The following is a 25,697-nucleotide window of genomic DNA, read 5'->3' on the forward strand; positions in this document are numbered from 1 at the left end:
GAGGATCTGCCTTTTGGGTGAACGGTGGGTACCTGCTCTCTCCTAGCCTTTCCCAGTACAGTGATGAGAACATGATGGATCCCTACAACTTGGCCATCTGCTTCGGGCCCACCCTCATGCATATCCCTGATGGGCAGGACCCTGTATCCTGCCAGGCGCATGTCAATGAAGTCATCAAAACCATCATCATCCACCATGAAGCCATCTTCCCCAGCCCGCGGGAGCTAGAGGGACCCGTGTATGAAAAATGCATGGCTGGAGGGGAAGAGTACTGGTAAGGCACCCTTCCTCTTAATATGACCGTTAGCACCATCCTATCGTTGTTAGGAACAGTCAGAAGCCTTCCAGTTTTCTCATTACACTAGGGTCCGTATACCATACACAGTTTTCCACGCAGACTTTGCTGTAGTCCCGCGTGAGCAACAGATACATCGGCGAAGATTGTGTAAGTTGCAAGGAATAAAACACACTTTCAAATAGCTGAAGCCAAACGTGCGTTGACTTAACTGTGTCATCAGATGTAGCTGGGTGCAGAGGCTTGGCTGTTGTTATCAGGACCTGGCCCTGAAGTTTCCTACCCTGACCTTGCTTACTTCTGTGCTGGCTTCAGCATCTCACTTCATGGCTGTCAGGAGGCAGCCGGCGAGCACCTTAAGCTTCGTCTCCCATTCTCTGCATCCCCAACAGAAGAAGAGCTTCTCTTTCCCAGACGTTCCTATAGGAAGTTCCCAGGAATTGTTCTGGGGGCTCCAATTGAGTCTGAGGAGCTCTCATAACATGGTGGCTGGCCATGTGTGAGGCCTATCTCAGGAAGCAGAAGAGTGGGTGTCCCCATAATGGACCTCAACGGCTGAAGTGATACCCTTGTCACCAACCTCTCCCATCCAGGAGTTCTCTCTTCCAGAGCTTCTTGTCTCAATGTCCCACCTCAGGTCAGCGATCATTAGTGGTAACTCTCCTAGCTGTTAGGACTCCCTGTATCAGGAGAAACAGTTAAGAGCCTTTTTGGGTCCAGGCCTGGCTGCCTTCCCCAAGCTAAGCCTGAGAGAAAGAAGACGACTTTGTGTTTAAATTGTAGTGAAAGAGTGACCACAGACAGCGCTAGCATTCCAGATGTTGCAGGAAACTAGGGTGAAGGGAAGTTTTTGCGCTGAAAAAAAAAAATGACAGAGAGGTTCTGAACATAGCCCGGTGGTAAAGCATATACTTCCTGTGTGGGAGATCCTGATTTGAGCCTCAGCACCAAAACAGAACAAAAAGGATCCATGTTGGGGCTGGAGTGATGGCTCAGCAGCTGAGGATATGAATTGTTCTTATAGTGGATTCTACTTCATTTCCCAGAACCCAGCTCACAGCTGCCTGAACTCCAGCTCCAGATGATCTGATGCCCTCTTCTGCCCTCCACAGGCACCTGCACACACACACACACACACACACACACACACACACACATCCCCCCCACTCTCCACCCCGCATGCAAATAATTATTTTAAGGTAAATGTTTAAGGAAACAGGTATGTTTGCCTCAATTAAGTATCACCCAATTTGTGTATCTATTGAATGATCACACGATATCCTACAAATGTGTAATTTGTATGCTTTTTCTACCAATTATGTTTTTAATTAAGAGGGAAAATTTGGGTGAATTCAGAGAAGAGAAAATTACTAAGCATACTGCTTGAGACAAGTCAGATGTTCCAGCTGTTACATTGTCCCCAACCCCGGTCAACACAACACTACACTTAAGTCTTTCTGCCAGGTGCCTGCAGGGAACTTAGACATTTTAGTTTGGTGTTTTTGAAAGAGTCTTACCATTTAGCCAAATCTGGTATTGAACTTGTGCTCCTCCTGCCTCAATAAGTGCTGGGTTTGTAGACTTGATCTATCATGGCCAGTGGGAATTTGGGCTTTTGATTAAAGGATGCCTGGACGCTTCAATTGCCCCCATTCTCTAGGGTGACTAGGCAACTGCTTCAAAGAAGCCTGTCTGTCTCAGTGCACATTCTTCTCCAAACAGACATGAAGGGCCACAGGGTGTCTGGTCACAGTGGCCTCTGGTCACAGCTCTCTGTCCTAACACTGTAAAGGACCCACATGCAGCTAGAAAAGCACAGTTTCGGCATAAAGAGAAGCTACACACACAACTTACACATGCACAATACACACTCACCACTTTGACACTTTTCTTCATTTCCTATGAGACTAGAAAATTAGCAATCACATGGTCACTTTGAAAGTATTTTCAAAACTGAAAACGGAAATGAAGGTCTGAAGGTCTCAGTGTAGGGATCAAATCCATTCGTTCAGCAGTGCCCACCCCCTCCACCCAGCATCCTCTGGTGACTAGATCTTCAGGTGGCAGGGATGGTGCCTGGGGTAGAGTAGCTTCAGTGGGAGGAGTGTTAAGAGGACCAGAGTCAAGTTAGTTCAGAGGGAGCCCCTGAGCCAATCACAGGCCACCAGGAAAGACTTCCCAAGGAGGTAAAGAAAGATCCAAGCCAGCAACCTAAACTGGGGCCAGTTCACAGAGGACTAGGGCAAGAAAGTCTGAGGCCTGCAGCACTCAGCAGAGTGAAAAGAGTCTCGGGTTGTTGAGGGTGGGGTGTGTGACGGGGGGTGGTGAGGTGCCAGGCTGCATAGGTCAGCTGGAGGCCGGTTCTGATGCCCTTGATTTGGATCTAATCCTGGTGGCAATGGGGAATTTTTCACAATATAGTCTCTATCTCTTTTTGTTCTTTTAAAAACAGTCTCAGGTAGCCCAGACTGGCCCCAAACTCATTATATAGCCGAAGCTCACTTGAGCTTCTGATCCTCCAGCCGTTACCTACTGAGAGCTGGAATTACAGGCATGCACTACTAGGCCGGGTTCGTGTGATGCTGGAGAGAGACGGCAGGCCTTTGGACATGCTAGACACTACCAGCTGAGCTGCCTAAAGCTATTTTTTTTAATGGCATCGTAAATGTCACCTCCTATTAAAAGCCATCCAGATCATTCTATGTTGGTCCCCTCTCCTGCTCTCATCTAGGCCTGTTTTTTTATAAATCATTATTTCATCTTGCAACTGTTTTATGCACTGGCCCCATTACGTGGGCTGTTTGCTCTCCCTAGAATGTGAGCAGTGAGGTCAGGGACCTGGTCCACTTGATTTCTCATTGTGTCCTTCCTACTTAACACAGTGGGATATAGTAGAACCCAGTTAATAGCTTGATGAAAACCTGGCACGCACACACGCACACACACACACACACACACACACACACACACACACACACACACACACTCCATGAGGAGAGCCCTGGCCTTCAGATACTTGCAGTTTCCCGCTGCCGTCTGAATCTCATTGAGCACTTAAGCATTTCAGCCCACATCGGCTACTATACTTGAGACTGTATTATCAATACTGAACTGAAGTCTGTGCAGCCCAGGGTTCTGAAAACTAAGAGGTATACCACATGTAGTGAGGGCATTCATGCTAAATCATCCCATGGTGGAAGGCAGAGGGGAAGAAAGTATGAGAACAAGCAAGAGAGCCCCAAGGGATCAGGGCTAACACAGTAAGTCTGCTCTCATATAACTGGCCTTGATCAACACCAGTTTCTGACAACACAGCCCCTATGGTCTAATCATCCTTGCTTAGACTGTACCTCCAAACATGGTGACACTGAGGATGATGCTCTCAATACACATACTCAAGCCTTTGACAATCTAGTCCATTCCAGAGCTAGGGTCACTAAGGCAGTATTCAGGAAAGTCCCCAACAAGTCCTCTTCCTATGTTTGCTTGCAGTGACAGCCCACACAGTGAGCCAGGGACGATTGATGAAGTTGACCATGACAATGGCACAGAGCCTCATACCAGTGACGAAGGTGAGTAGGGGGAAGGTCTAGGCTAAAAGACCCACAGGGATCTCTCATGCTTACTCAAGCCAATCACAGAGGCAGTACCCACAGCCCCACTGCTCCAGGTAGCACGGGGGCCCTTCAGCATGGACAGGGACCCAGAAAAGGCTTAATGCATGCCTTGGGTCCTAGCGTAGGTCCACATAGAGCAAATCCTTGTAGGTGCTATACATTTACAACACACCACTCCTGGCCCATGTCATCCTCTGTGCGTCCTGCCTGGGTCAGTAAAAGTCCTCAGAGACAAGTGTCTAAGAGGAAAGTATTCCCTGTTCCTCTGCTGTTCCTGGCCCCAGCTCGAGGATCTGCTTTGCACCAGGCCTTTGCTGGGACCTGGGACCTGGTGATGAATGAGGAGATCCTCAAAAAGTTTCTGAACTCTCAGCAGACTTCAACAGATTGGAAGCAGCTTTCAAAGAACAGATTGACAGTGTGAGCTAAAAGGGACCTGCCCATGTAGGGGCACCTGAGAATTGCTTGGATAGTGTGGAGAGAAACAGATGTGTGGGGGGGGAGGGGGCATCTACCTGATTCCTCTGCTCCTGCCAGATGCAAATTGGACCACACGGATGAGCAGTCAGAGTTAAATGGGCTCAGGCCTCCTTACCCACTAAGACATAGGTCAGAAATCTCACAGGGGCTCTCATGCCTACTGGAGCTGGCCACAGGACTAGTCTCCACAATCTCACAGATATTCAAGCAGCATAGCTACCCTTCAGTACATGAGGACCCATGGTGCTGAGGGGCAGAACTAAAACCTTCTACCTCCTGGAAAAGCAGCAGTAAATATTCTGCCTTTAGGTCTGTTGCCCATTTTAAATTTGTCTTTTTAATATTGAGTTGTAACCGCTCTTTACATATTCTAAATATAAGTTTCTTATCTCAAATGTGATTTTCAAATGTTTTCTTCCATTATGAGACTTGCGTATTGCTTTCCAAATGTTGTCCTTGGAGGCACAAAAAGTTTTAATTTTAATGGAGTCCAATTCATCCCGTTTTTATTTTGTTGTTCATTGTTTTGACTATATTCATGAAAGCCCTTGTCTTGCCTTCTTTTTTGCCAGGTGTCTTATGGGGGTGGGGTGAGGGGGGACATGGAGGGAATGGGAGGAGGGGAGGGAGTGGGAACTGGGATTGCTGTATAAAATTTTAAAAAGATAGTTTTCTTTTTAAAAAATATAAAATAAAAATAATTAAAAATTACTGTGATAAGATACCATGGCCAAGGCAACTTATAGAAGAAAGAGTTTATTTGGGGCTTACAGCATCAGAGGTCTAGAGTCTAACCATCCCTCCCCCAACACACACACACACAAGTGATACACCTTCTCCAATAAGGCTACACCTCGTATTCCTTCCCAAACAGTTCCACTAACTGGGCACCAACTATTCAAACATAACAAACCCATGGAGGCCGTTCTCATTTCAAACCACCACACAGAGAAAGCAGCCAGTGGTTTCCTACCAGATGCATTATTACCTGTCAGGGTTTTTCTTTTTTTTAACAAGTGTCTGTGTGTGACTGTATTTTCATGCATATGTGTGCATGTGTACTCATGCCTGGCACACATATGCAGACTAGGAAAGGGCTGTTGAGCATCCTCCATGATCACTGTTTCTTTGAGGCAGGATCCCCAAACCCAGGTTCACATATTTTCTGCTGGACCAGAAGCTAGTAAGCCTCAGTAATCATTCCGTCTTCATTTGTCTCAGAGTTGAGATCTCAGGTGTGTTGCCAGGTGCCTGACTTGTCTCATGGATGCTGGGACCTGAACCCCAGTCCTCATGATCACACAGCAAGCGCTCTTTATGGCTGAGCCATCTCTCCCACCCAGCAGTGAGGTTTTCAATCAAGTCAAGGATGCACCCTTCTGTTCCTGTTTTTCTGAAGTGTTTTGCTAGGAAAACTTGTTAATGCTTGCCAAATGCTTTTCTTCATCTTTTGAGACGATCATGTCAATTTTTCTTTTTATTTTATTGACAAGAATTGTTAAATTTTAGATATTAAACCAATTTTACATTCCTGGGATAAACTCTTCTCAGGTATGGAGAACAATTCCTTTTACATATTTCTGCATACAGTTTACTAATATTTTGTAGAGAAGAATTTCATCCATATTCATAAGAGATGTCAGCCTGCGGTTTTCTGGTAATATATTCCAGGTTTTGTGTTAGATAATACTTGCCTCATGAAATGGGTCGCCAACTGTTTCCCTGTCTTGTGGTTTTTGGAAGATGTGGTGAATAATTATTGTTGTTTAAATGTTTGGTGGAAGTCAGCAGTGAAGCCTCATGGGACTGGGCATTTCTTTCTGAGTAGGTGCTTTGGTAGTTAGTTCGTGTTCTCAGAGACTCATTCAGATTTTCTATTTCTTTTTATAAAATGTATTATTAGCACGTGTGCGTGTGCATGCATGCTGGGCAGGCACATGCATGGTGTGGCATGCACCTAGAAGTCAGAGGACAACCTTCTCCTTCATCTTGTTGAGACCTCATGGTTTCTCTTGTTTCTGCCACTGCATGCTACAGGCTATCAGGCCTGTGAACTTCTGGGTGATTCCTATGCCTGCCCTTTCCATCTTACCACAAGAGTGCTGGATTACAGATGTGGACTACTGGATCCAGCTTTTTTTCCCCCTACATTGTTTAATAAAATCGTTAGACTTGTATAGCAAGCACTTTTACCCATGAGCCATCTTCCTGACCCCAGGTGTTGGGTTTTTTGGTTTTTCCATTTGTTTGTTGAGGAAGGGGTGGGTATATCATGACTTATGTCTGTGAGGTTGAAGAACAGCATGCAGGAGTTGGTTCGCTCCTTCTTTCATATAGGACTCAGGGATCAAACACGTTGTCAGGCTTGGTGACAAGCACTCTTTCCTGTTGAGTCCTCTCGCTGGCCCCAGATATTCAGTTTCTCAAGTCAGTTTCAGGAGTCTACATTTTTTTTTTAGTAATGTGCCATTTCATTCTACTTAATCTAATTTGTTGACATATAATCACTGGTAACATTTCTTTATGATACCCTTTTTCCTCCCAAGTAATGACATTAATGTTTCTCTTTCATTCCTGATTTTGAATTTTATTAATGTGATTTTTCTCTCTTGTTTTCTTAGTTTATTTAGCCAAACATTGGTTAATTTGATTGATCTTTTTCAAAGAAGCAGCTTGGACCTTTTCCTAGTCTCTGTCTCATTTAGTTCTACTCTAATCTGTATTGCTCCCCCACCCCGCCTCTTCTTGCCTTATCTTTAGTTTGCACTTTTTTTTTTCAAGACAGGGTTTCTTTGTGTAATAGTTGTCCTGGAACTTGTTTTGTAGGCCAGGCTGGCCTCGAACTCACTGAGATCTATCTGCTTCTGCCCTCCCAAGCTGGGATTAAAGACATGCTCCACCACCACCCTGCTTAGTTTACACTTCTAATGTCTTTAATTTTTATATTTTAATTTTTTTAGTTTATGTGTATGAGGTTTTGCCTGCAGGTATGCTTGTGTGCCGTGTGCAGGCAGTGCCCTTGGAGGTCAGAAGAGTGTGATAGATCATTGGGAGTCTGAGCTGAGTTGTAGGTGCTGGGAATTGAACCCAGGTCCTCTGGAAGAGCAGCCTGCTCTTAACCACTGAGCCATCTCTTTAGCCCCTGTACTTCCTGTTTTTTTTTTTAAGGTGAAGACAGAGGTTACTGATTTAGAATTTTTCTTAGCATTGTCATCTACATCTCTAAACTTTCACCCGAGCCGTAGCTGTACCCATGGGTTTTGGTTGTGCTGTGTCCTTATTTCCAATCACCATTTGGAAGTTGAAGAGCCCCTTGAAAGCATCGTGAGTGGATAGAAATGAAAAGCTAGTCCCACAGGCAGTACGTGATACTTCTGTGTAAGTGAACAAGAGAGGAAGGGGCTCATTGGTGGGGGTAGGATGTATGTTGAGGTGTAGAAGGAAAAGGAATTTCCTCAAACACACACGTAGCTCAGGCTAGCCTCCCTCTCCTGTTATCCTGCATCCACATCCCAAGTGCTTAGATTACAGGTATGCATTATCACGCTTAGCCAAACTGGTTTCCATAATCATGCAATGGAAAACATGGACCTGGCATGCCAGCTCCCTGCGGACGTTTTATATTTGTTCATTTATTTGATTTTTTTTATGAGATAGGTTATTGCTGTATAACCCAGGTTGGTTACAAACTCTTAGTCCTCCTAGAACCATGAGATTCCAGGTCTGCACCACTGAGCCTGGTACCCATTGGACATTCTGAGAAGTTGCATGGATTGCCTAAGATTGACAGTGGGGAGGAGTCTGAACCTAGAGGGCTGGTCCCAAGCCCCAGACCACCTGTGCTTATCAAGCCTGCTGCCCATCTTCCTCACGGAAGCCCAGGCTGTCTGAGTCTTGGGCCACCCCTCCCACCTCACAGATGCTCTGTCTCTTGATTTTCTTTCAGAAGTGGAGCAGATCGAGGCCATCGCCAAGTTTGACTATGTGGGGCGGTCCCCTCGTGAGCTGTCCTTCAAAAAGGGGGCCTCATTGCTCCTGTACCACCGTGCCTCAGAGGACTGGTGGGAGGGCCGTCACAATGGTGTGGATGGACTCATCCCTCATCAGTACATAGTTGTACAGGACATGTGAGTGAGAACTGGGGCCTCTGTGAAGAGTGAGGTAATAGATTAGTGATGTCTGGAATGGGCAGTAGAAGGGGAATACTGGGTTATATGCTGGCAATTTGTTCTCCCAGGATCAATATCAAATCTTGATGATCTCTAAGATTTTTTTTTATCTAAGTCCCTCTGAGTGCAAATCCACAAAAGAAATATGCACCTTATTCATCCTTTAGACTGCCATCCAGACCCATATGCCATAACCAGGGTTCTCACCATCCACCACGGTCACTAGCATCCCATAGTCTTTTCATATCCCTCCACTATCCTGAGCTGTCCCTGTAGCCAGCGATCAGCTCACCACCCCTTAATGCTCACAGCCCTCCATTCCAGATGTGACCTTCTCAGGGAGTGGAGAAACGCAAACATCCCGTTTTACTTTAACCAGGTGTCATTTTTAATGATTTAAGGAGTTAAAAACACCATACATCCCAAATATCTGGCACTGTCAGAAAGTTAAAGAACTTGGGACTTTGTGTAAGGTCCTTCCTAGGCTCTCATTCCCTTCCAGCTTGGATTGGCTCAGTGGAGCTGACCTATCCTGGAAGCAGCCATGGAGCTAAACTGCACAGGAGGGGAACCCCAAGCCTATGTTGTGATGCAGGGTTCTGAGCATGAACAAAGGCCAAGGCCAAGCAAATGAGAAAGGGGATGCTGTAATAGAGGGCCACCTCCCAAGTATCCTGGACCCCAGATAGGGAGGTACGGGGATGGAGGTAGCTCTCCCCTCCACTTGCTTGACTCTGAACCACTTTGCATGAAGCCATAGGAAACTCAGCATACAGCACCCTGTCCTAGGAGACTCAGCACTCAGCACCCTGTGCTCAGCTTGTAGACTCCAACACCCATTTCTCCACCTTGTCTCCATCATTGAGAAGGTCTCGGAGAGAGGACAAAGCAGAAAAGGGGAAAGAAACAGTGGAACGGGGGTGGAATCCAAAGGAGCCACCCATGAAAGAGCCTGGCTATGGGAGCATGTGGTAGGCATGCGTGGACGGAAGGTGCTCAGTCTGGGCTGCTGGTACAGGCAACCATAGGTGTGTGCAGACAGCTTTGGAGGAGCTCTGGGCATCCTGGGCCTTCCTGCAGAGGACGGGGACCACCTCCAATTCACTCCTCTCTTCTCCGCAGGGACGATGCCTTCTCCGACAGCCTGAGTCAAAAGGCTGACAGCGAGGCCAGCAGTGGACCACTGCTGGATGACAAGGCCTCCTCCAAGAATGACCTCCAGTCCCCCACAGAGCACATCTCTGATTATGGCTTTGGGGGGGTGATGGGCCGGTAGGAAATGCGGGTTCATTTTTGTCCCACTAGCGCCCCATTTGTCTGCGTGTTTGTGAACTGGGGGAAGCAAGAGGGTAGGAAGGGGAGGAGGAGACTCCTACAGCTCCTTGATTCTGCAAACCATGACCCTGAGTACAGCTGGGTGGGCTGGCTGGGATGGCCCAAGGATTCCAGGTGTGAACTGACCCAGCTTTGGTGTGTAGGGGGTGTGAAGGAAGAGGAAGACCTATGCTGGCACTGCAGAGCTTCTTATTTTAAATAATAATCATAGCCCAGCCTGTCTTAAAATTTTAATATAATAATGAGAGAGAGGGAGACATGCATGAGAGAAAAACTGGCGAGTGCTTTTCCTTCTCTCTCCAGCTCCTGCACCTCCTCCTAGCTGTCTGTTGTTATACAATATTTTGAAAATGTAAAGCTCCCACAGTCCCTCCCATCCCCGAAACACACCACTTAAACAGAGAGTTCACACCTTCATCTGTGAAAGTTGATACCCGACTCCACCTACCTGTTTGGTGGGAGGAGATATGCCTATTTCTCCACTGAGCCTGGGCTGTGTCACGTGACCGATATGCCAACAAGGAGCTGTGCAAGTCACCAGGGGAACAGGAAGAGAGAAAAGGCTGACAGCCTCTCTCTGCTTCACCCCACACCCCTTGTCCTCTTAGAATGTCAAAGTCTGTGTCCCATCTACCTGCTGCATCAGGAGGGTCATGTGATCAACTCAGTCTTTGCAGAGAGAGCAAGAGACTCCTGTGTCAGCATAAATGGGGCCATTAAGAATTTATTTTAGTTGAGGTCCTGAGGCCTCTTTTTAATGATGTTTGCTCAATTCAGCTTCGAGCACTGCAAAATGATAGGAACCATGGGTGGCGAAGCCGAAGGCTGGGTCCGTAGATGAGGATGGTATGGTCCCAGTTCCTGAGAGGAACATACCATCTCCTGCCTCTCTCCTCCTCACCTTCTTCCCTCTATCAGCCTTTCTCTTTTCTTTCTCAAAACCTTTTCCTCCCCAACACCTATGCTTTGGTCCTATTGGGGCACCCGCAGGCTTGCTTAGCTTTGCTGGGGCAGAGGGCTTGAATTGTCACTAATCCAGTGGAACTTGGCCCATATCCAGCCTTTGTCCCTCCCTACCCTCATCCATATCCAGCCTTCCCTCCCCTCATGAAGGTCTCTTTACCTTGGGTGACCTCCGTAGGACACACAGTCTAAGTTATTTTCAACCCCACCCCAATTTGGGCAGATGAGGGATAGTCCGTCAATGTATTCACAGAAGGGAAATGGAGAGAATACAGGAAAGCTCATGGCAGACATGGGTCAAAGACTTGTCCTACTGATTGTCACTCGTACCCTTTTATACCAGTAGAACCCCAGAGGTGGATAAAGTACCCATAGGCACAGGTGGAGGTGTGTTCACTCTTCAGTGACTTACTTCCCAAGATCTGGGAAAGCTGTATAGGTAGCCTTGCTCTTGGGAGTTTGGTGGGTGACAGTGGTGAGCAGGTGTTTCATTCCCAGGGCTCCCCTCCTGTGCGTAGTGTGGCCTTTGGGTACAGTCAAGCCTCATTGTTTCAAACCAGCTAGAGTCTGAAAGGCTTCAGACTATATATATATCTACATGACCACAGCTAGCCACAGCATTTCCATTTTGGACCTGACTTAAAATTTGGTTTGCAGTGCAGCTAGCCTGGCTCCCACTCTCGGCTCTCCCTGGGCCAAGTTACTCTTCCCCTTTAGGGCATGTGTCACAGGTCTGAGCTGGCCCTTTTATCACCAAATTGTGTGGTCGGGCTGAATGAGGCTTCACTGTGCGAGCTGCTCTAGATTAGCTTGTAGCTATGTCTTGGGGGTTGGCTGGCCCATTCTGAGACTGGCTAGGGTTGACTTCTGCCCCATGCTCCCTGCCCCTGGCTCCTTTGCAGAGTGCGGCTACGGTCTGACGGAGCGGCCATCCCCAGGCGCCGAAGCGGGGGCGACACACACAGCCCACCCCGGGGCTTGGGTCCCAGCATAGACACGCCACCCCGAGCTGCTGCCTGCCCCAGCAGCCCCCACAAAATCCCCCTCAGCCGTGGGCGGATTGAGAGCCCTGAGAAGAGGAGGATGGCGACATTCGGGAGCGCCGGCAGCATCAACTACCCTGACAAGAAGGCACTGGCAGAAGGGCTCTCCATGAGGTCAACTTGCGGCTCTACCCGGCACAGCAGCCTAGGGGACCACAAGTCCCTGGAGGCTGAGGCCCTGGCAGAAGTAAGGGCTCCATAGAAAGCAGTTAGGCCAGTTAGACACTCAGTGGGACAGAGGGTGGGAACTGCTGAGAGGGCAACCATAGTGGCTTTGGTTGAACTTGAGACTGAGCCAAACAGCCAGACAGTGAATTGGCTTCCTTTCCATGCCACTAGCAAGAGCTCCTATAAGGACTGGAAGACCCACCCTCCCTCCACCCAGTGTCCAGGTAGAAGAGAGGGTAGCCAGATTATGGGGCTGCGGAAATGGCAGACCTCTCCACAAGATGCTAAGATTGAATTCATGTATCCACCAATGCATGCACGCATCCATCTTTCATTTATTGCCCTGTTCATTTATTGATGAGTCTTGATTGAGCATCTGTTGTATGACATTCACCACGTACACTGGAGTGCAGTGGAGACCTGATGTGCTTCGGTCCTGCCCACATGAGCTTATAGTTAAGGAGAACTGCCAACCCAACACGGCAGCTGGGCTGCGTGTCTTTAATGAGCAGAGGAAGGTATATCATACTTTGAGAGTCTAGCATTTGAAAGTCATTCCCTGGAAGGGTATGACACAAGACCCAAGATGGACAGGACTAAATAGCTGAGGACAATGAAAGAATATTCCAGGCTCTTCTGGAGTGTTTTCTGTTTGGATGATTTTCGGGTGGATTGACCAGTTCATATCACTGGTTGGGTCTGTTTTTCACATCATATTCCCAGAAATTTCCCTTTTTGTTCTCTTAGCTGTAGTTTTGAGCAAGGGTCCATTATGTACCTCCCTCAATGTTGACTATTATCAATGAGATAATAGTCAGGGACTGTAAGAGATAACAGTCAGAGACTAGCAGATCCTGCAGGCTGCGGGGAGTCTGTTGTGCTGACAGCCTTTTTGAATACCCTTTAGAAGGGGATGCAGTGAGCACGTACGCTTCTGAGCATATCCTTACGAGACTCTAGGGAAGCTCCTCAGAGAACACCCTGGCTGGAAGCAATGCACCAGCATCTAGAACTCCACACATGGCGTTTACCTCATATCCCAGTGCCCATTTCCAGGGAGTCCTTGGGGTTGATACCTTGGCATGGACCAAGCAGAGGAGATAGCCAACCTGACCTTCCATCCTTGAAGGCTAGCCTCTTGAGAACCATCATCCTAGTACCCATCATCTTCCAAAGATTGCTATCACAGCAAGGCAGGGGTTTCCTAAAGCTGGCTCAGGGTCCTTTACATAGACAATCAAACGCAGTCAGGGGCACTGTGCCTAATGCATCAAAGACTACTACACAATGCCGGTGGAGTGAGGGGAGGCAGAGCATCATATATGCTATGGTACTCACCAAGTAGAAAGACATACTGACAGACTTTTTAGAACCTTGAAATAGTTTGCTGTGCATTGTGGATCTCTAGCAAGAACAGGGTATATTGTATCTCCAGACTTCTGTAGTTTTGCTATGAGGAGCATTTTGTTAGCCTAACTCAGCAAATACACTGAGCAATACTATCTGTGCTGTTAGTATACTCGCCCTCTCTAGCTGGATAGTGCTTTTCATGGGCTGAAGTGAAACTGACGCTCGTGGAAAACAGCCATGAGGACACTGGACAGCTGCCCACTTGCTCAGCATCATCTCTGAGGAGCTCTTGACTTTGGAGCCAAACGGGAGGTGATGTAGAGAACCCCAAATAGTAAATGGAGTCATCCTAGATTCTTGGTCTTCCAAATACCCTGAACAAAGTAGATTTGAAGCCCAGGTAAAGAGGCTGTTTTGGAAATCTGCAATACTGTCATCCGAAGTGGGGGAGGAGGTGAAAATGAGTTCCTTCCCAACTGTGTCCCAGTCCCCACTGCCTCTCTGCAGCTTCACCTGGCAGACTTACGCATCCCTCATCGGACTAATGCAAGGCTGCAGTCTAAACCCCTGAGCCCACCTTTCTCTGAGCTTTTTCTGTCTTTCCCATTCACGCTCTACCAGGGATGGGGAGATGAGAAAATGACATTTTAGTTATTGACAGTTTTACCTTTCAGATCCCATTGTATTGGAGCAGATGTTGGGGGTGGGTTGTGGGGATAATAGGAGACTAAGTTCCAGAACAGTGGTGGAGGCTCTGATGACCCTGCAAGTGTGTATACAGTAGACAGGTAGGAGAGCTCTTCCTGCAGGGTTCCCCACAACTGAGCCTATGAATAAAGATTCTCCAGAAGGGCCCCTTTTTAAAGCTGCCACGCAGTGGGCAAAGGGGTAAACATGATGGAGAAACGTAAAAGCGGGTGTTAGTCATTAGCAGGATGCAGAAAGCAAATGGGATAGACCGGGTAGTGAGGTGAGCAAGAGGCTGGTTGGGGATATGGCCTGGGCACATTGGAGTCTGGTAGGAAGGAGGCTGCCTGCAGATCCAGAAAGGACAGGATGAAGACTCCGATGGTAGCTCCAGGCTGCAGCCCCATCTGTCTCCTCAGGCCCATGCATTTCTTTCAGGGCTGGCCTCAAACTGCTGAAGAGCGAGCATCCCTTTAGTAGTCAACATTGCTCAGATTGGGCATGGTACCTGCAAGTGAAGGTTTAAGCCAGCTCCCCCGTTGGGCCCTCCATGGGTTCTGGGTCAGATCAGCCTGAGCAGCCACTCTCGCATCCACTGGGTGTGGAGACAGCTTTTTAAAAAGCCCGATGAAGAAGGGCTCTTGCGCTCTGAGGAGTTGGGTGGCCACCATCTGGCCATTTGCAGAGAGTCGTGTTCATCCTCTCGCGGTATCTCCCCAGCAAATGTGGGCTTTCCACAGATGGATGCAATGCAGTTCAGAGTGGCTGCTGCTCTCCCAGCCCCAGCCCTGCCCTGGATTGGTTTAGAAGGATGCAGGCTGGCCTGGAGGGCCTCCCATCTGTTACCTGAAGTCTTCCCTTCCCGATGAGCCTGCAGATACAATGATGCCCTACAATGTGACATTTAAACTTTCCCCACTTTTAAAACAAGAAATGAGCCTCTTAGGTCACCATGCTGAGAGCAAAGTGGTCTTCCTTGTCATTCTAGGGTGCACTCCTCATGCATTTCCCTGTGGGTAAGGATTTCTTTCTTTTCATTTTAAGAACTGACCACAGCTACCCAGTTCTATATGGTAGAGTGTTAAGTCTTGCAATATCTGTATTGTTAAAATGAAGGACTTCCATTTTTTTTCATTTGATTTCATGTATGGATGTTTTGCCTGTGTGCATATGTGTACCACATCTGTGCAGTGCCTATGGAGGCAGACAAGGGTGACAGATCCCTGGGACGTACTGGAGGTACAACCTGTTACAAAGCCACTGTGTGGGTGCTGGGAATCGAACCTGGGTCCTTTGGAAAAGCAGCCAGTGCGCTTAACCAACAACCCATCTCTCTACCCCTAAAATGAAGGCCTTTTAAGAAAACAAAAAAAAAAAAACAATGGCAAAGGCAGAGATTTTGGAGCCAGACTCCTGACTTGGACTGGGTTGATTATTTAGCTGGGTGACCCTGTCTGGTCTGAGCTTCAATTTCTATATGTGTGATATGTACTCATATCGCATATAACAGTTGTCCCTACCTTATCAATACATTATTAAAAACCTTGGATCAGTGCTCAGCATGAAGTATCATTGCTATGGGGATCATTACTACTGTTTTTGAGTGCCAGGTGCCATGCCAATCTCTTTGCATGGATATGATCGCTTTATACATTCGTCAACCCTCCAAGGTAAGTGTTATAATTGTCAGCAATTTACCAGTGAGAATTCTCAGGCTCAGAGAGGTACCTGCCATTCCATAGCAAGAGTCAGGTTTTGAACAAATGTCTGCCTGCCATAGCCTGACCAACCTTTATGAAGGCAACTTCTTTCGCAAGACAGGTACAGGGGATGCCCATGTTGATTCCCTGCGTTGGTTACAATATACCCTCAGGGTCTGGCCTCCCACAGGGAAATGAGAAAACATTCTGGGGAAGGTCTGTATTGACCAGAGCCATCTCTGTCCCCAGGACATCGAGAAGACCATGAGCACAGCTTTACACGAGTTACGGGAACTCGAGAGACAGAACACTGTCAAGCAGGCGCCAGATGTGGTGCTGGACACCCTGGAGCCCCTGAAGAATCCACCAGGCCCCATCAGCTCGGAGCCTGCCAGCCCCCTGCACACCATTGTCATCCGAGACCCCGACGCCGCCATGCGCCGCAGCAGCAGCTCCTCCACTGAGATGATGACCACCTTCAAGCCTGCCCTGTCGGCTCGCTTGGCTGGTGCCCAGCTGCGCCCACCCCCGATGCGCCCAGTTAGACCCGTGGTCCAGCACCGCTCCTCCAGTAGCAGCAGCTCGGGCGTCGGCAGCCCGGCTGTGACACCCACCGAGAAGATGTTCCCCAATAGCTCCTCGGACAAGTCTGGCACTATGTGACCTGCAGGACCGGTGACACCGCCGTGGCCCACTGCAGCACACCGTGGCCTAGGGTGGCCTCGGTGGCTTCCACTTGCTTCCCAGGGATCTCCTGGCCATGGAGGGCAGATCCTGCAGGTCAGCCTGGGAGGGTGTGTGTCTGTGGAGAGCAGAGGCCCAGGCGTTAGCTGTACCTCCTACTCAGCCATGTGAATGCCACAGACCTCTTGTGGGCAAATAGACATGCCAAGGTGTGCTGGAGCAAGATCAGTCCCAGGGACCGTGTTTCCTAAGACTGAGGCAGATGCTTACCAGCTTCTCATATTGTCACTGGAAAATTACTCTCTCGATATTCTCTACATACGTATATATGTGTGTGTATATAAATACGTGCATATATATGCATATGTGTACGTATGTGTCTGTAGGTGTGTGTGTATATATATTTATGCATCTATATACATATACTAGAGAGCTGGACATACACACATGCTAACTGTATATAGACGCTCCTTTTTTTTTCTTTTTATGAAACTTAGATTTACCTCAGACCCATGCCACCAAACATCTCCCACTGTTATTCGGTGGGATTTGCAGGGACTTCTCTGGGAGAACTTAGAGGCCCCACAGGAACTGCGAACGAAGCAATATACCACTAACCTGCAGAGACACAAAACCAGAAACAGTCTCCAGCTGTCTCCAGAAGTCGTGGCCTTCCAGAACAGTCTGCCCCTCAAGGAAGGATGGGGCAGGCAGTATCCCCAAGCAGGCTGCTCCTAAAGGTGGGGAATCCTTTCATAGAAAACCCTTCATCCACCCCCACAGAGACCCTGCCCTGCCACCCAGAGGCCAAAGGTCAACTGTGTACCCCAAAAGGCACAGGGGAGGTTGGTGTGAAGACCCTTGGGTTTGTATGCAGAGTCGGGATGGTGAGATGCTATGCCCCATCATAACACAACCTGTGGGTAGGGGAAAAAGACAACAAAACCCCCCACAAAAACCAAAACAATGATATGGAGTATTTCAACCCCTAGCCATGCTGGAGGGATAAATCAGTGGTGACTATAGAAGTTTACTTCTCTCATCTTCAAAAGATTTCATGTTTTTCTTTTTCTCTTTCTACTAATCATGCTATGTCGGATTTGAGACTGAATGGGCAAGGAGGTGTTGACTCACGCCATTTCTTTTGAAATTAGGCCACAGCACGCTGTGCTTCCCCACCAGAGCCTCCAGTACCCAGTCAGCCCTTGGTTCCGCCCTACGAGGGCTGTGCTAGGAAACACCATAGGCCAAGAGTTTATGAAAACAGTAGTGCTCTCCACCCTCCCTCCCTTCTCCTCCTCTCCCTCAACGTCTTCTAAAGCAGTTCGTGTAGAGAAAACCTGGTGGTAGAAAGAAGGTATGTGATTCTGCAGTAGGACAGAAGCCTTCTGCGTGGCTCTTTTGGGTTCCATTTACCTGCACTTTTGCTGTAAATTTCCACTTTCCAGATAGTTCCAGGTTTCCTGGATAATGCATCACATGCAAATCTAGTCCTGATGGGACCATTTCTACTCTCCCTCCTCATGCCAGACCCACACGCACGCACACACGCACGCGCATACGCACGCGCACACGCACACAGACCCCTCCTGGCTGGTTCTCTGCCTGCCTCTTGAGTTGTACAGTACAAAACCCAAAATTTGGGCCACAGCTTCCACCAGATAGGAGCTGTGTGACCCTTGGATACGGCACTCCTGTCAACTACAGACACTTTGAAATGCTACCCCTGGCATTTCTTTCCATTGGGCTTGCTTCCACCATCTCTTGGGTCCTCTATTAAAAGGCAACTTGTCCCCTTCCTCAGGAAGGGACCTAATGAGTCACTGGTACTCGGGTGTGGGGAGGATCACTTTCTACCTTACCTGTAGGATCATCACCGAGTACAATATGGAACCAAGAACGGGCAGAAAATGAGAATGTCAGGGAGAGGCCGGAGCCACCAAGACTTCCTTCCCTATCAACTCTTGCTATGATGGGCCCTCCGTCTTTGAGCACATAAAAAATATCTCCATTTCACAGTTGAAGCGAGTAAGGCCTGGGGGGTGGTGCTGGACTGTGGAACCTTTGCAAGATGTGGGCTGCATCAGGTTCCAGCGCCCTCATTTACCAATGTCTGCTATCTCTGCTATGCACCCAGGAGAGAAGATGGTTCTCTTTTGTATCCCAGGGCTATTCTCAGATTTTTAAGCTCATTTACCTCCCAGGCCAAACAAAAAAAAAAGCAACATTCCCTGCTTGAATACTGGATAGAAGCAAAATTGAGTTTACAAATCTGTTACCTGGCACACCTAATGCCAGTTATGCTGTGCAGATTCGTCTCTCTCTGGGTTGGGTTGATTTATTTCATTTTTCCTTACTGCTCTCCCCAAATGTCCCAAGAGCAGAGCCTCAGCTGTTTTCCTTAAGCATCTATTTTCCCCCCATTGGCAAGTGGCTGATGAATTCACGTTTAGGGAAGTGCATGCACAGATGGCAGACAAGTCCCCATCTCCTCCAATCCCCAATTTGAGCTTTGATGCAGAACAAATGGAAAAACTGTCCACCCCTACCCCAACACACACACACACACACACACACACACACACACACACACACACACACACACTCTTCGTCTGGTCCCCTGCATGTCTCAGCCACCCCCAGGCCCCAACTCAGTCCCATCCGTGTCTATCGAGTGTGAGCATCTCCCTTCCAACTCCTGCCTGTTTTTAGTCCACTATATATTGCTGTATTTGTTAAATGCTGGAAAGTAACTGTTAAAATGTGAAACTGTAATTTTTTTTAAGAAGGCTACAATTACATTATAGCCAACGCCACTCACCAAATCTTTGCACCTAGTAGATAGATCAATGTAAAAACAAATACCAGAAACCTAATTGTACAGTGATTGGGGTGGGGGGTGTAGTAACATAGTTAGTAGTCCTCAATATAGCCAAGCGTACAAGGGGAGTGATGTCTACCAATGTTCATCACCATTATTGAAAGCTGTACCGATCAGTTAGTTGATAACGGGCATTTTAAAAAGATTTATTTTGGCTTCACAGAATGATCTCTTTAACTTCCAACTCATCCGAGGTCAAGCCTTTTGTCTTTATGTATAACCGGTGTTCAGTCTGTTTTAGGAATGAACCAGCAAGATGTTCATTTAATTAGAACTGACCAAAGACAATTACTTCCTGGTCTAGTTTCCTGGGCACTGTGTGGCCCAGCTGCCACTAAAGACCTTGCTCCGATCAATTTGAGAACAAGCTGAGCTTCCGACCCCACTCGCCCTCCCTGCCCTCCCTTCTCTTTTCCTCATCGAGCTGCTCTGAGCTGTGGGATCCTGTGAACTGTCGCCTTTCCTTGTTTTCAGTGCTAACTTTTCACCTCGAAGCGCCTTTTGAACCCCGGACAGAGCACACCACTGGAGGGAATTGTGGTCTTGGGCGTTAAAAGATTACAGAGCCTTCTCTCTGAAGTCACCAAACCAGGGGTCAGGAGGGAAACGGATTCCTAAGGAACGTAAAGGTTTATGTCCAGTGGAAGAAATCGAATCGGAGTGGGAAGAGACACAGGGAAACGGAGCCATCTGTTGGCTACTGGCTGGAACCAGCAGTTCAGAGATCTGCCTTATAAACACTAAAAACATTTGTGGTACACAAGGGGAGCTGGTGGGAGAGAAACCTGTACACAGGGCTCCCTTCGTTGGCGTCTCCTGGAGTGCCTTGTTGGGTGCATTCCTTTCTTATTCGGGAGGCCTGGATGCAGAGGACATCACATGACCTGGCGCCTGGTCATCACTGAGTGGCCAGTGCACATGCATTCTAAACAAGTGATGGAAAACCCCGAGGACTCACACAATGGCCCTCCCTCTTAGCCTCTCTATTTCTAACTTCTCATCTTCCAGATGGTTCCACACTAGAGCAAATGCCTCATTCTCTTGAGAAACCCAGGAAGGGGTGGAGGGGGGTGGTGCTTCTAGCTGTGGTGGTGGGTCCTGCTGGGCTGGGAGGGAAAGGTGTGACAAGGAGGGAAAGGCAGGAGGGGGTGAGCTGAGGCATTGCTTAGCCCATTTTCCGCTATGCAAATGATGGCAGTGCAGGTTAACTTCCCTGGTTCTCTGGGGTCTCTTCTACACTGAGCTGAATTCCAAGTGGAGAGTTCTACATACTCCAAGCTGCCCAGGGGAACTGCCAGAAGGGGCACCACTGTCAGTCTAGGACCTCCTGGCGTCTCTGAGGTTCATCTCCAGCATTCTCCTGTCCCACCATCTGGGACTGGCCAAATGGCCGTTGCTGCCCTTTGCTGACACCTCCTTTCTGTGCGAACTGTCCCAGGCAAATCACAAAGCTGTTCCTTGACGTGGAACTGCCAGAGTGCACTTTCCTTCCCTTGATGGAAGTGGGTCAAGGCTAGCTCTGCTGCCCAGGCCCTCGTTCCAGGCAGTGTGACTGTTTACATGGTTTGACAATAGGTTTGCTTCTGATTGCTTCAGAGTGGCTGGTCTATTTTGTTTTCTTTGCTTTCCTTCTCCCCTCAAATTGTAACAGGAAAAACAAACTGAAACCACCCTAGGAAATTGCTGGTTGCCTGTCCCCATGTGATGCTAACTGTTGCCCTCTTCTGGATATCGTTTCTCTACCTTATGACCAAATGCCCGTCCTATAGAGTGTCTGATTGGATCCTCTGTTGCGTATTCTGATGGTGCCTGCTGGTTTGATGTGGAGCTATCCTGTGAAATAAAACAGCTTAACTTTTTCTCAAACATATTCTGTGGTTGTTTGCAAGGGTAACTTGACCATGGTGCGGGAGAGGGCCCAGAGTGGCATCCCTACCCTCCAGTCCACTGTCTGCATGCTTCCTCCATCAGCCACACTGAAAATATACTTTAGCTGAAAGTCAATGTTACAAGAAGAACTACTGACTGCTTCAAGTGTAGAGAGAGCTAAGAACATGGCTGGAAACAGGACTAGGCATAGGAAAACTAAGATGGGGGAAGCAGGAGCTGTTTGGTATTCCAAGAAATGTCCTAAACATTTAAGGACAAATTGCCAGAGCTATGCAGTGATGATGTCTAGTATCAAGGCATATGTGAAATTTTAGTATTAATGTCTCAATATAATACAGCCTCTGGGACCTTTAAGACAGGTGTAGATATGGATGTGCACCGTTAACCAGTAATTTCTGCCCCAAGCACTAGATTACACCTCCAGGAAATTTCTCATCTCAAAACAGCCACTGCAGGGAGTTGCTATCAGACTCAGTCCTGCAAGAGGTGAAGCAGAGGCTCCTGGAGGCTAATTGACTTGCCTAGCCAAGGCTCATCATGTAGGAAGTGCAGGAGCAAGGATTTGAACCATCTGTTTATCAAGCCGTGTGTTTTTCCTGTGCCTTGTGCTGCCTCTATGTATTCATGGCTCCAAACTGGGTCCAGGATCCTTAGAAAGTGTCTTGTAGCCACCTACTGTAGTCAAGGAAGACTTCAGGGCTTGAGCCACCCCCACCCCCATGGATCTTCATGTAACAGTCTCTGTGCAAAAGAGAATGGGTCTTTGCCACATTCCCAGAGCCTACCATAGCCACCCATTTCCCGCACACTCCTCTTGCTAAGCCAGACTTTTTGTCTATGGTACATTTCTATATGCCTTCCACAACCCATTTAGTTGTCATAACAACCACGCTCACCCAGGAACCCCAAATCAGAGCCTTTCATCCAGTGAATATCTTTTTATGTGCCTGATCCCAAGTGGGCTGTTGGGGACACAGATGGATGAGACCGGGTTTCCATCCTCCAGCTCTCAAGCTGCTCGCAGCCTCATTGCACAAAACAGTCACCCCAATCAATTCGCAGAACTCCAAGGCACCAAATTTGCACAAAGGGCAAATTTTAGTTGACTGCCTGCTTTCCTGACAAGTAGCTGAACACTTACTTTCTGCTCAGATCTGTTTAAGAAGTTTGGGGTTATGAATGACAATCTCCCCAGGTAACCTCAAGCAAGAGAAATTGGCTACCACATTAGAAACCAGACTGGAGCTATCGTAGTTCAGCATAAGGCAGGGATGAGAGGGGCACTGTCTTGGGCTATTCCTCTCATTAGCCCACCACAGCCTGTCTCATAGAGTGACTACTCAATGATGCTAAAAGCTTCCACTACCTACAGCTCCTTAGCCGCAGGAGAACAATCATCTTGGGCCTGATTCTCCATCCTTAGAACTGAACCACAGGCCCACACCTAAAGTAGCTCTACAGTAGACAGCCCCCTAGTTACAAGGGTACTGTCATCTCTATCCAGACTGTTTCAGCATAGAATAGCCTCCCACAGGAGACGCTGAGAGCTGCCTTCTGTATGCCCAAGAGTAATAAGCAGCAATGAGTTTCAGTCCCACTCAATTTTAGGGTGGTAATTACACGGCAGTCACTAACTGATACATTCCAAAAAGGCTCACTCAAATCCATTAGTTTTCCACCTTCCAATGATGACAGCCATTGAGTGTGCACTGTGTGCAGAGTATTTCACATCTGCCTTAGTTAGGGTTTCTGTTGCTGGGAAGGGACACCATGATCACAGCAACTCTTATAAGGGAAACATTTAATTGGGGCAGTTTGCTCACAGTTGCAGAGGTTCAGTCCATTATCACCATGGCAGGGACCATGATGGTATGCAGGCAGACATGGTGTTGGCTACATCTGGTTAAGACTAACAGGACATAGAGTATGACACTGGGTGTGGCTTGAGCATATACAAGACCTTAAAGCCTGCCTCCACAGTGACACACTTCCTCCAATAAGGCCACACTTTGTCATAGTACCACTCCCTTTGGGGGCCATTTTCTTTCAAACCACCACACGTGACCTCCCTCCCTGCATTCATACAAAAACCCACGGAAGAAAAATGTTTCCTTACTTTAGAACTTAGGAAACGAGCGCTTGCAGCTGGGACTCCACAGTGTCATGTCTACTGCCCTGCTTGTCGTAGGACACAGTTCCCAGGATTCTGTGCCTGATTGTTAAGAGGCTGGGTTACTCTGACAGCCACCAATTAAGTGTGCCCCCAGCTTCTTCTGGGGGAATAGATTGATCCTTCGTTATTTCCTTTAAATGATGATATTGGGAACAATTCTAATCGATTCTCTACATTCGTACCATGTTGGTCTTTACTATTTTAAAAACACTTTCTGTTCTTTCTCTCCTTTTTCTACTTTAGCTCTCCACAGAGCGTATGGATTTGTATCAGGTGGGGTCTTAAATGTATGAGATGGAAAGCTGAAGGCAGGCAGGATTCAGACCCAAGCCTCAAGTCCAGATGGAGGAAGTATCTTAGCACAACTACCTTTTTGCTTTAACCCAGTACTGCATTTCCCACAGTGGCCTGGGCCCTGCTATATGATCACCAGTCAAGAAAATGCCTCATAGACTTGCCTACAGGCGCTTCACTTGATTTCCCTCTTCCTAGATAACATCAGCTTATGTTGACAAAAGTTGACCAAAACAAACAAACAGAAAACTAACTGGGACAGGAAGAAAAGAGGCCTCTGGCTATCCTGACACAAGCACAAGGCCTTGCTCCCCACTCTTCCACACAGACGGGGCACACCCACTCCAGAATTCTATAGTTCCTGCACACAGGTTTGTAAAGCTTTCACGCAAAGACTCTGGGGTCACCCAGACTTGAATATAGATCTCAGTTTTGATTGACATCAGTAAATGACCTTGAACATGTAGCTAAGAAGAAGCTGTGTCTCACACAGTTTCAAAAGGGCAATCTGTAACACATATTGACTACCCGAGTTCTGTTGCCACAGGCCCTGGTGACACTGTCTTCTTCATCTCTGTGCTCTGCAGAGCACAGAGCAAGCTGCTGGGCTTCTAGTGACTTGAAGCATCAAAGTTGCTTCAAGGGAAAAGAGCTTTTCTTCAAATTCCACCACTCACTGACCACTAACTGGAGGAAGTCTCTTTCCCAGGCTAACCTCAGTTCCCTTATCTTTAGACAAGGGACTGGCGGGTGGGGCTAATTTTATTTCTTCCTGCTTTGAGTGCCCACTTGCTGTGTGGTTAGAGGCTGCAGAATCACAGAAGGAATGTCAGTCAATCATCCCTACTCTGCCCGCCATTGGTTTTTAAAGGAAGTAGCCTAATGCCCAGTGACTTCAGAGAATACTTTTGGTATCAACCTTATCTCCTTGCCCCAGTGGACTGAGTCTTAGATGGCCAGCGACCTAACGGAAAGTGTAGTCCATTTGGATAGTAACCCTGGCCCTTAGTGAGTTGAGCCATAGATGGCTTCCCCCCCCCACAGGAAGTTTAAGCAGAAGTTACAAAATGCTAGGTGGTTAGTGGGAGGAGCAAAAGGGAAAAGGCCACACTGACAAGGTCAGAGGTGGAGAGGTGGCACTCAAGGACAATGGCAAACTGAAGTCACGAGGGGTGAGATGTAGTGAACAAAGCTGTAGGAAGTCCATGGAGGAGACCAGAGCCTCCAAGAGCAAAGTCATGTAGACCTGGCATCAGAACAACCTGTGAGTTTCCACGCCACTGCCTTGAAATCACTGGGAGACTCCCCTCCCCCTTTCTTGGTGTAATGTGAGTAGTTTTTGTTATCTTGCAATTGGGTAATTGGAAGGTCAAAGAAAGGACCCAGAACAATGGCTCAGCAGGTGAAGTCACTGGCATCCAACTCTTGAGTTTGATACACAGGACCCACAAGGCTGGAAAGAAACTCATGACTCCCCAGAATTGTTCTCTGAGTCCTAGGCATATACCTTGCCTTGCCAAGCCACACACCTATAAATAAATAATTAATTAAAATGATAAAGGAGAAAGGGAAGGGGATGGTTATAGCTGAGATTCTGAGCCTTACTGTGTGTAAGTCCTCTCATCTATCCTGCAAGGCAGGTACCGTTATTTCTCTGGCTCAGTCAATGAATAAGCAGTCTGGAGAAGTCGGAAGGCCTGCAATAGGGCCACTGCTAAGAAGCACAGGGCTGGGGACAGATTAAGAGAACATCACTCTGGAACCCAGTCTTTGCCCTTCTCCCTCAGAGCTGGGGACCAAACAGGGTCATATAATCAGAACATAGCCAGTCCAGGGTACGACTCTCAGTTTTGCTTCTCGGATCAAAGATACATGTGCTGGATAGTTTTATATCAGCTTGACACAACATAGAGTCATTTCTCAATTGAGAAAATGCCCCCACCAGATGGCCTATGAGCAAGCCTGTGG

The 25,697-nt window shown here is 47.8% G+C and overlaps 1 protein-coding gene across 6 annotated transcripts in view; it reads left to right on the forward strand.

Moving 5' to 3' along the window:
• Srgap3 (SLIT-ROBO Rho GTPase activating protein 3) overlaps nt 1-21,238 on the forward strand; it is a 221,796-nt gene extending 200,558 nt beyond the window's left edge. For 2 of the 6 annotated variants that reach the window (XR_012911601.1, XR_012911600.1), the window contains exons 17-23: nt 47-274; nt 3,788-3,867; nt 8,339-8,519; nt 9,684-9,833; nt 11,762-12,089; nt 16,057-18,059; nt 18,143-21,238. Coding sequence is in view for 3 of the 6 variants with exons in the window: in XM_075983259.1 (XP_075839374.1) it covers nt 47-274; nt 3,788-3,867; nt 8,339-8,519; nt 9,684-9,833; nt 11,762-12,089; nt 16,057-16,470 (1,381 nt within the window). In the remaining 3 variants the exon portion in view is untranslated. Of the gene's footprint in view, nt 1-46; nt 275-3,787; nt 3,868-8,338; nt 8,520-9,683; nt 9,834-11,761; nt 12,090-16,056 lie in introns of all 6 variants that reach the window. The other 4 variants (XM_075983259.1, XM_075983258.1, XR_012911602.1 and 1 more) reach the window with 3 other exon arrangements.
• The last annotated feature ends 4,459 nt before the right edge of the window (nt 21,239-25,697 follow it).

Source organism: Microtus pennsylvanicus, chromosome 8 (assembly GCF_037038515.1).
Source record: "Microtus pennsylvanicus isolate mMicPen1 chromosome 8, mMicPen1.hap1, whole genome shotgun sequence".
NCBI lineage: Eukaryota > Metazoa > Chordata > Mammalia > Rodentia > Cricetidae > Microtus > Microtus pennsylvanicus.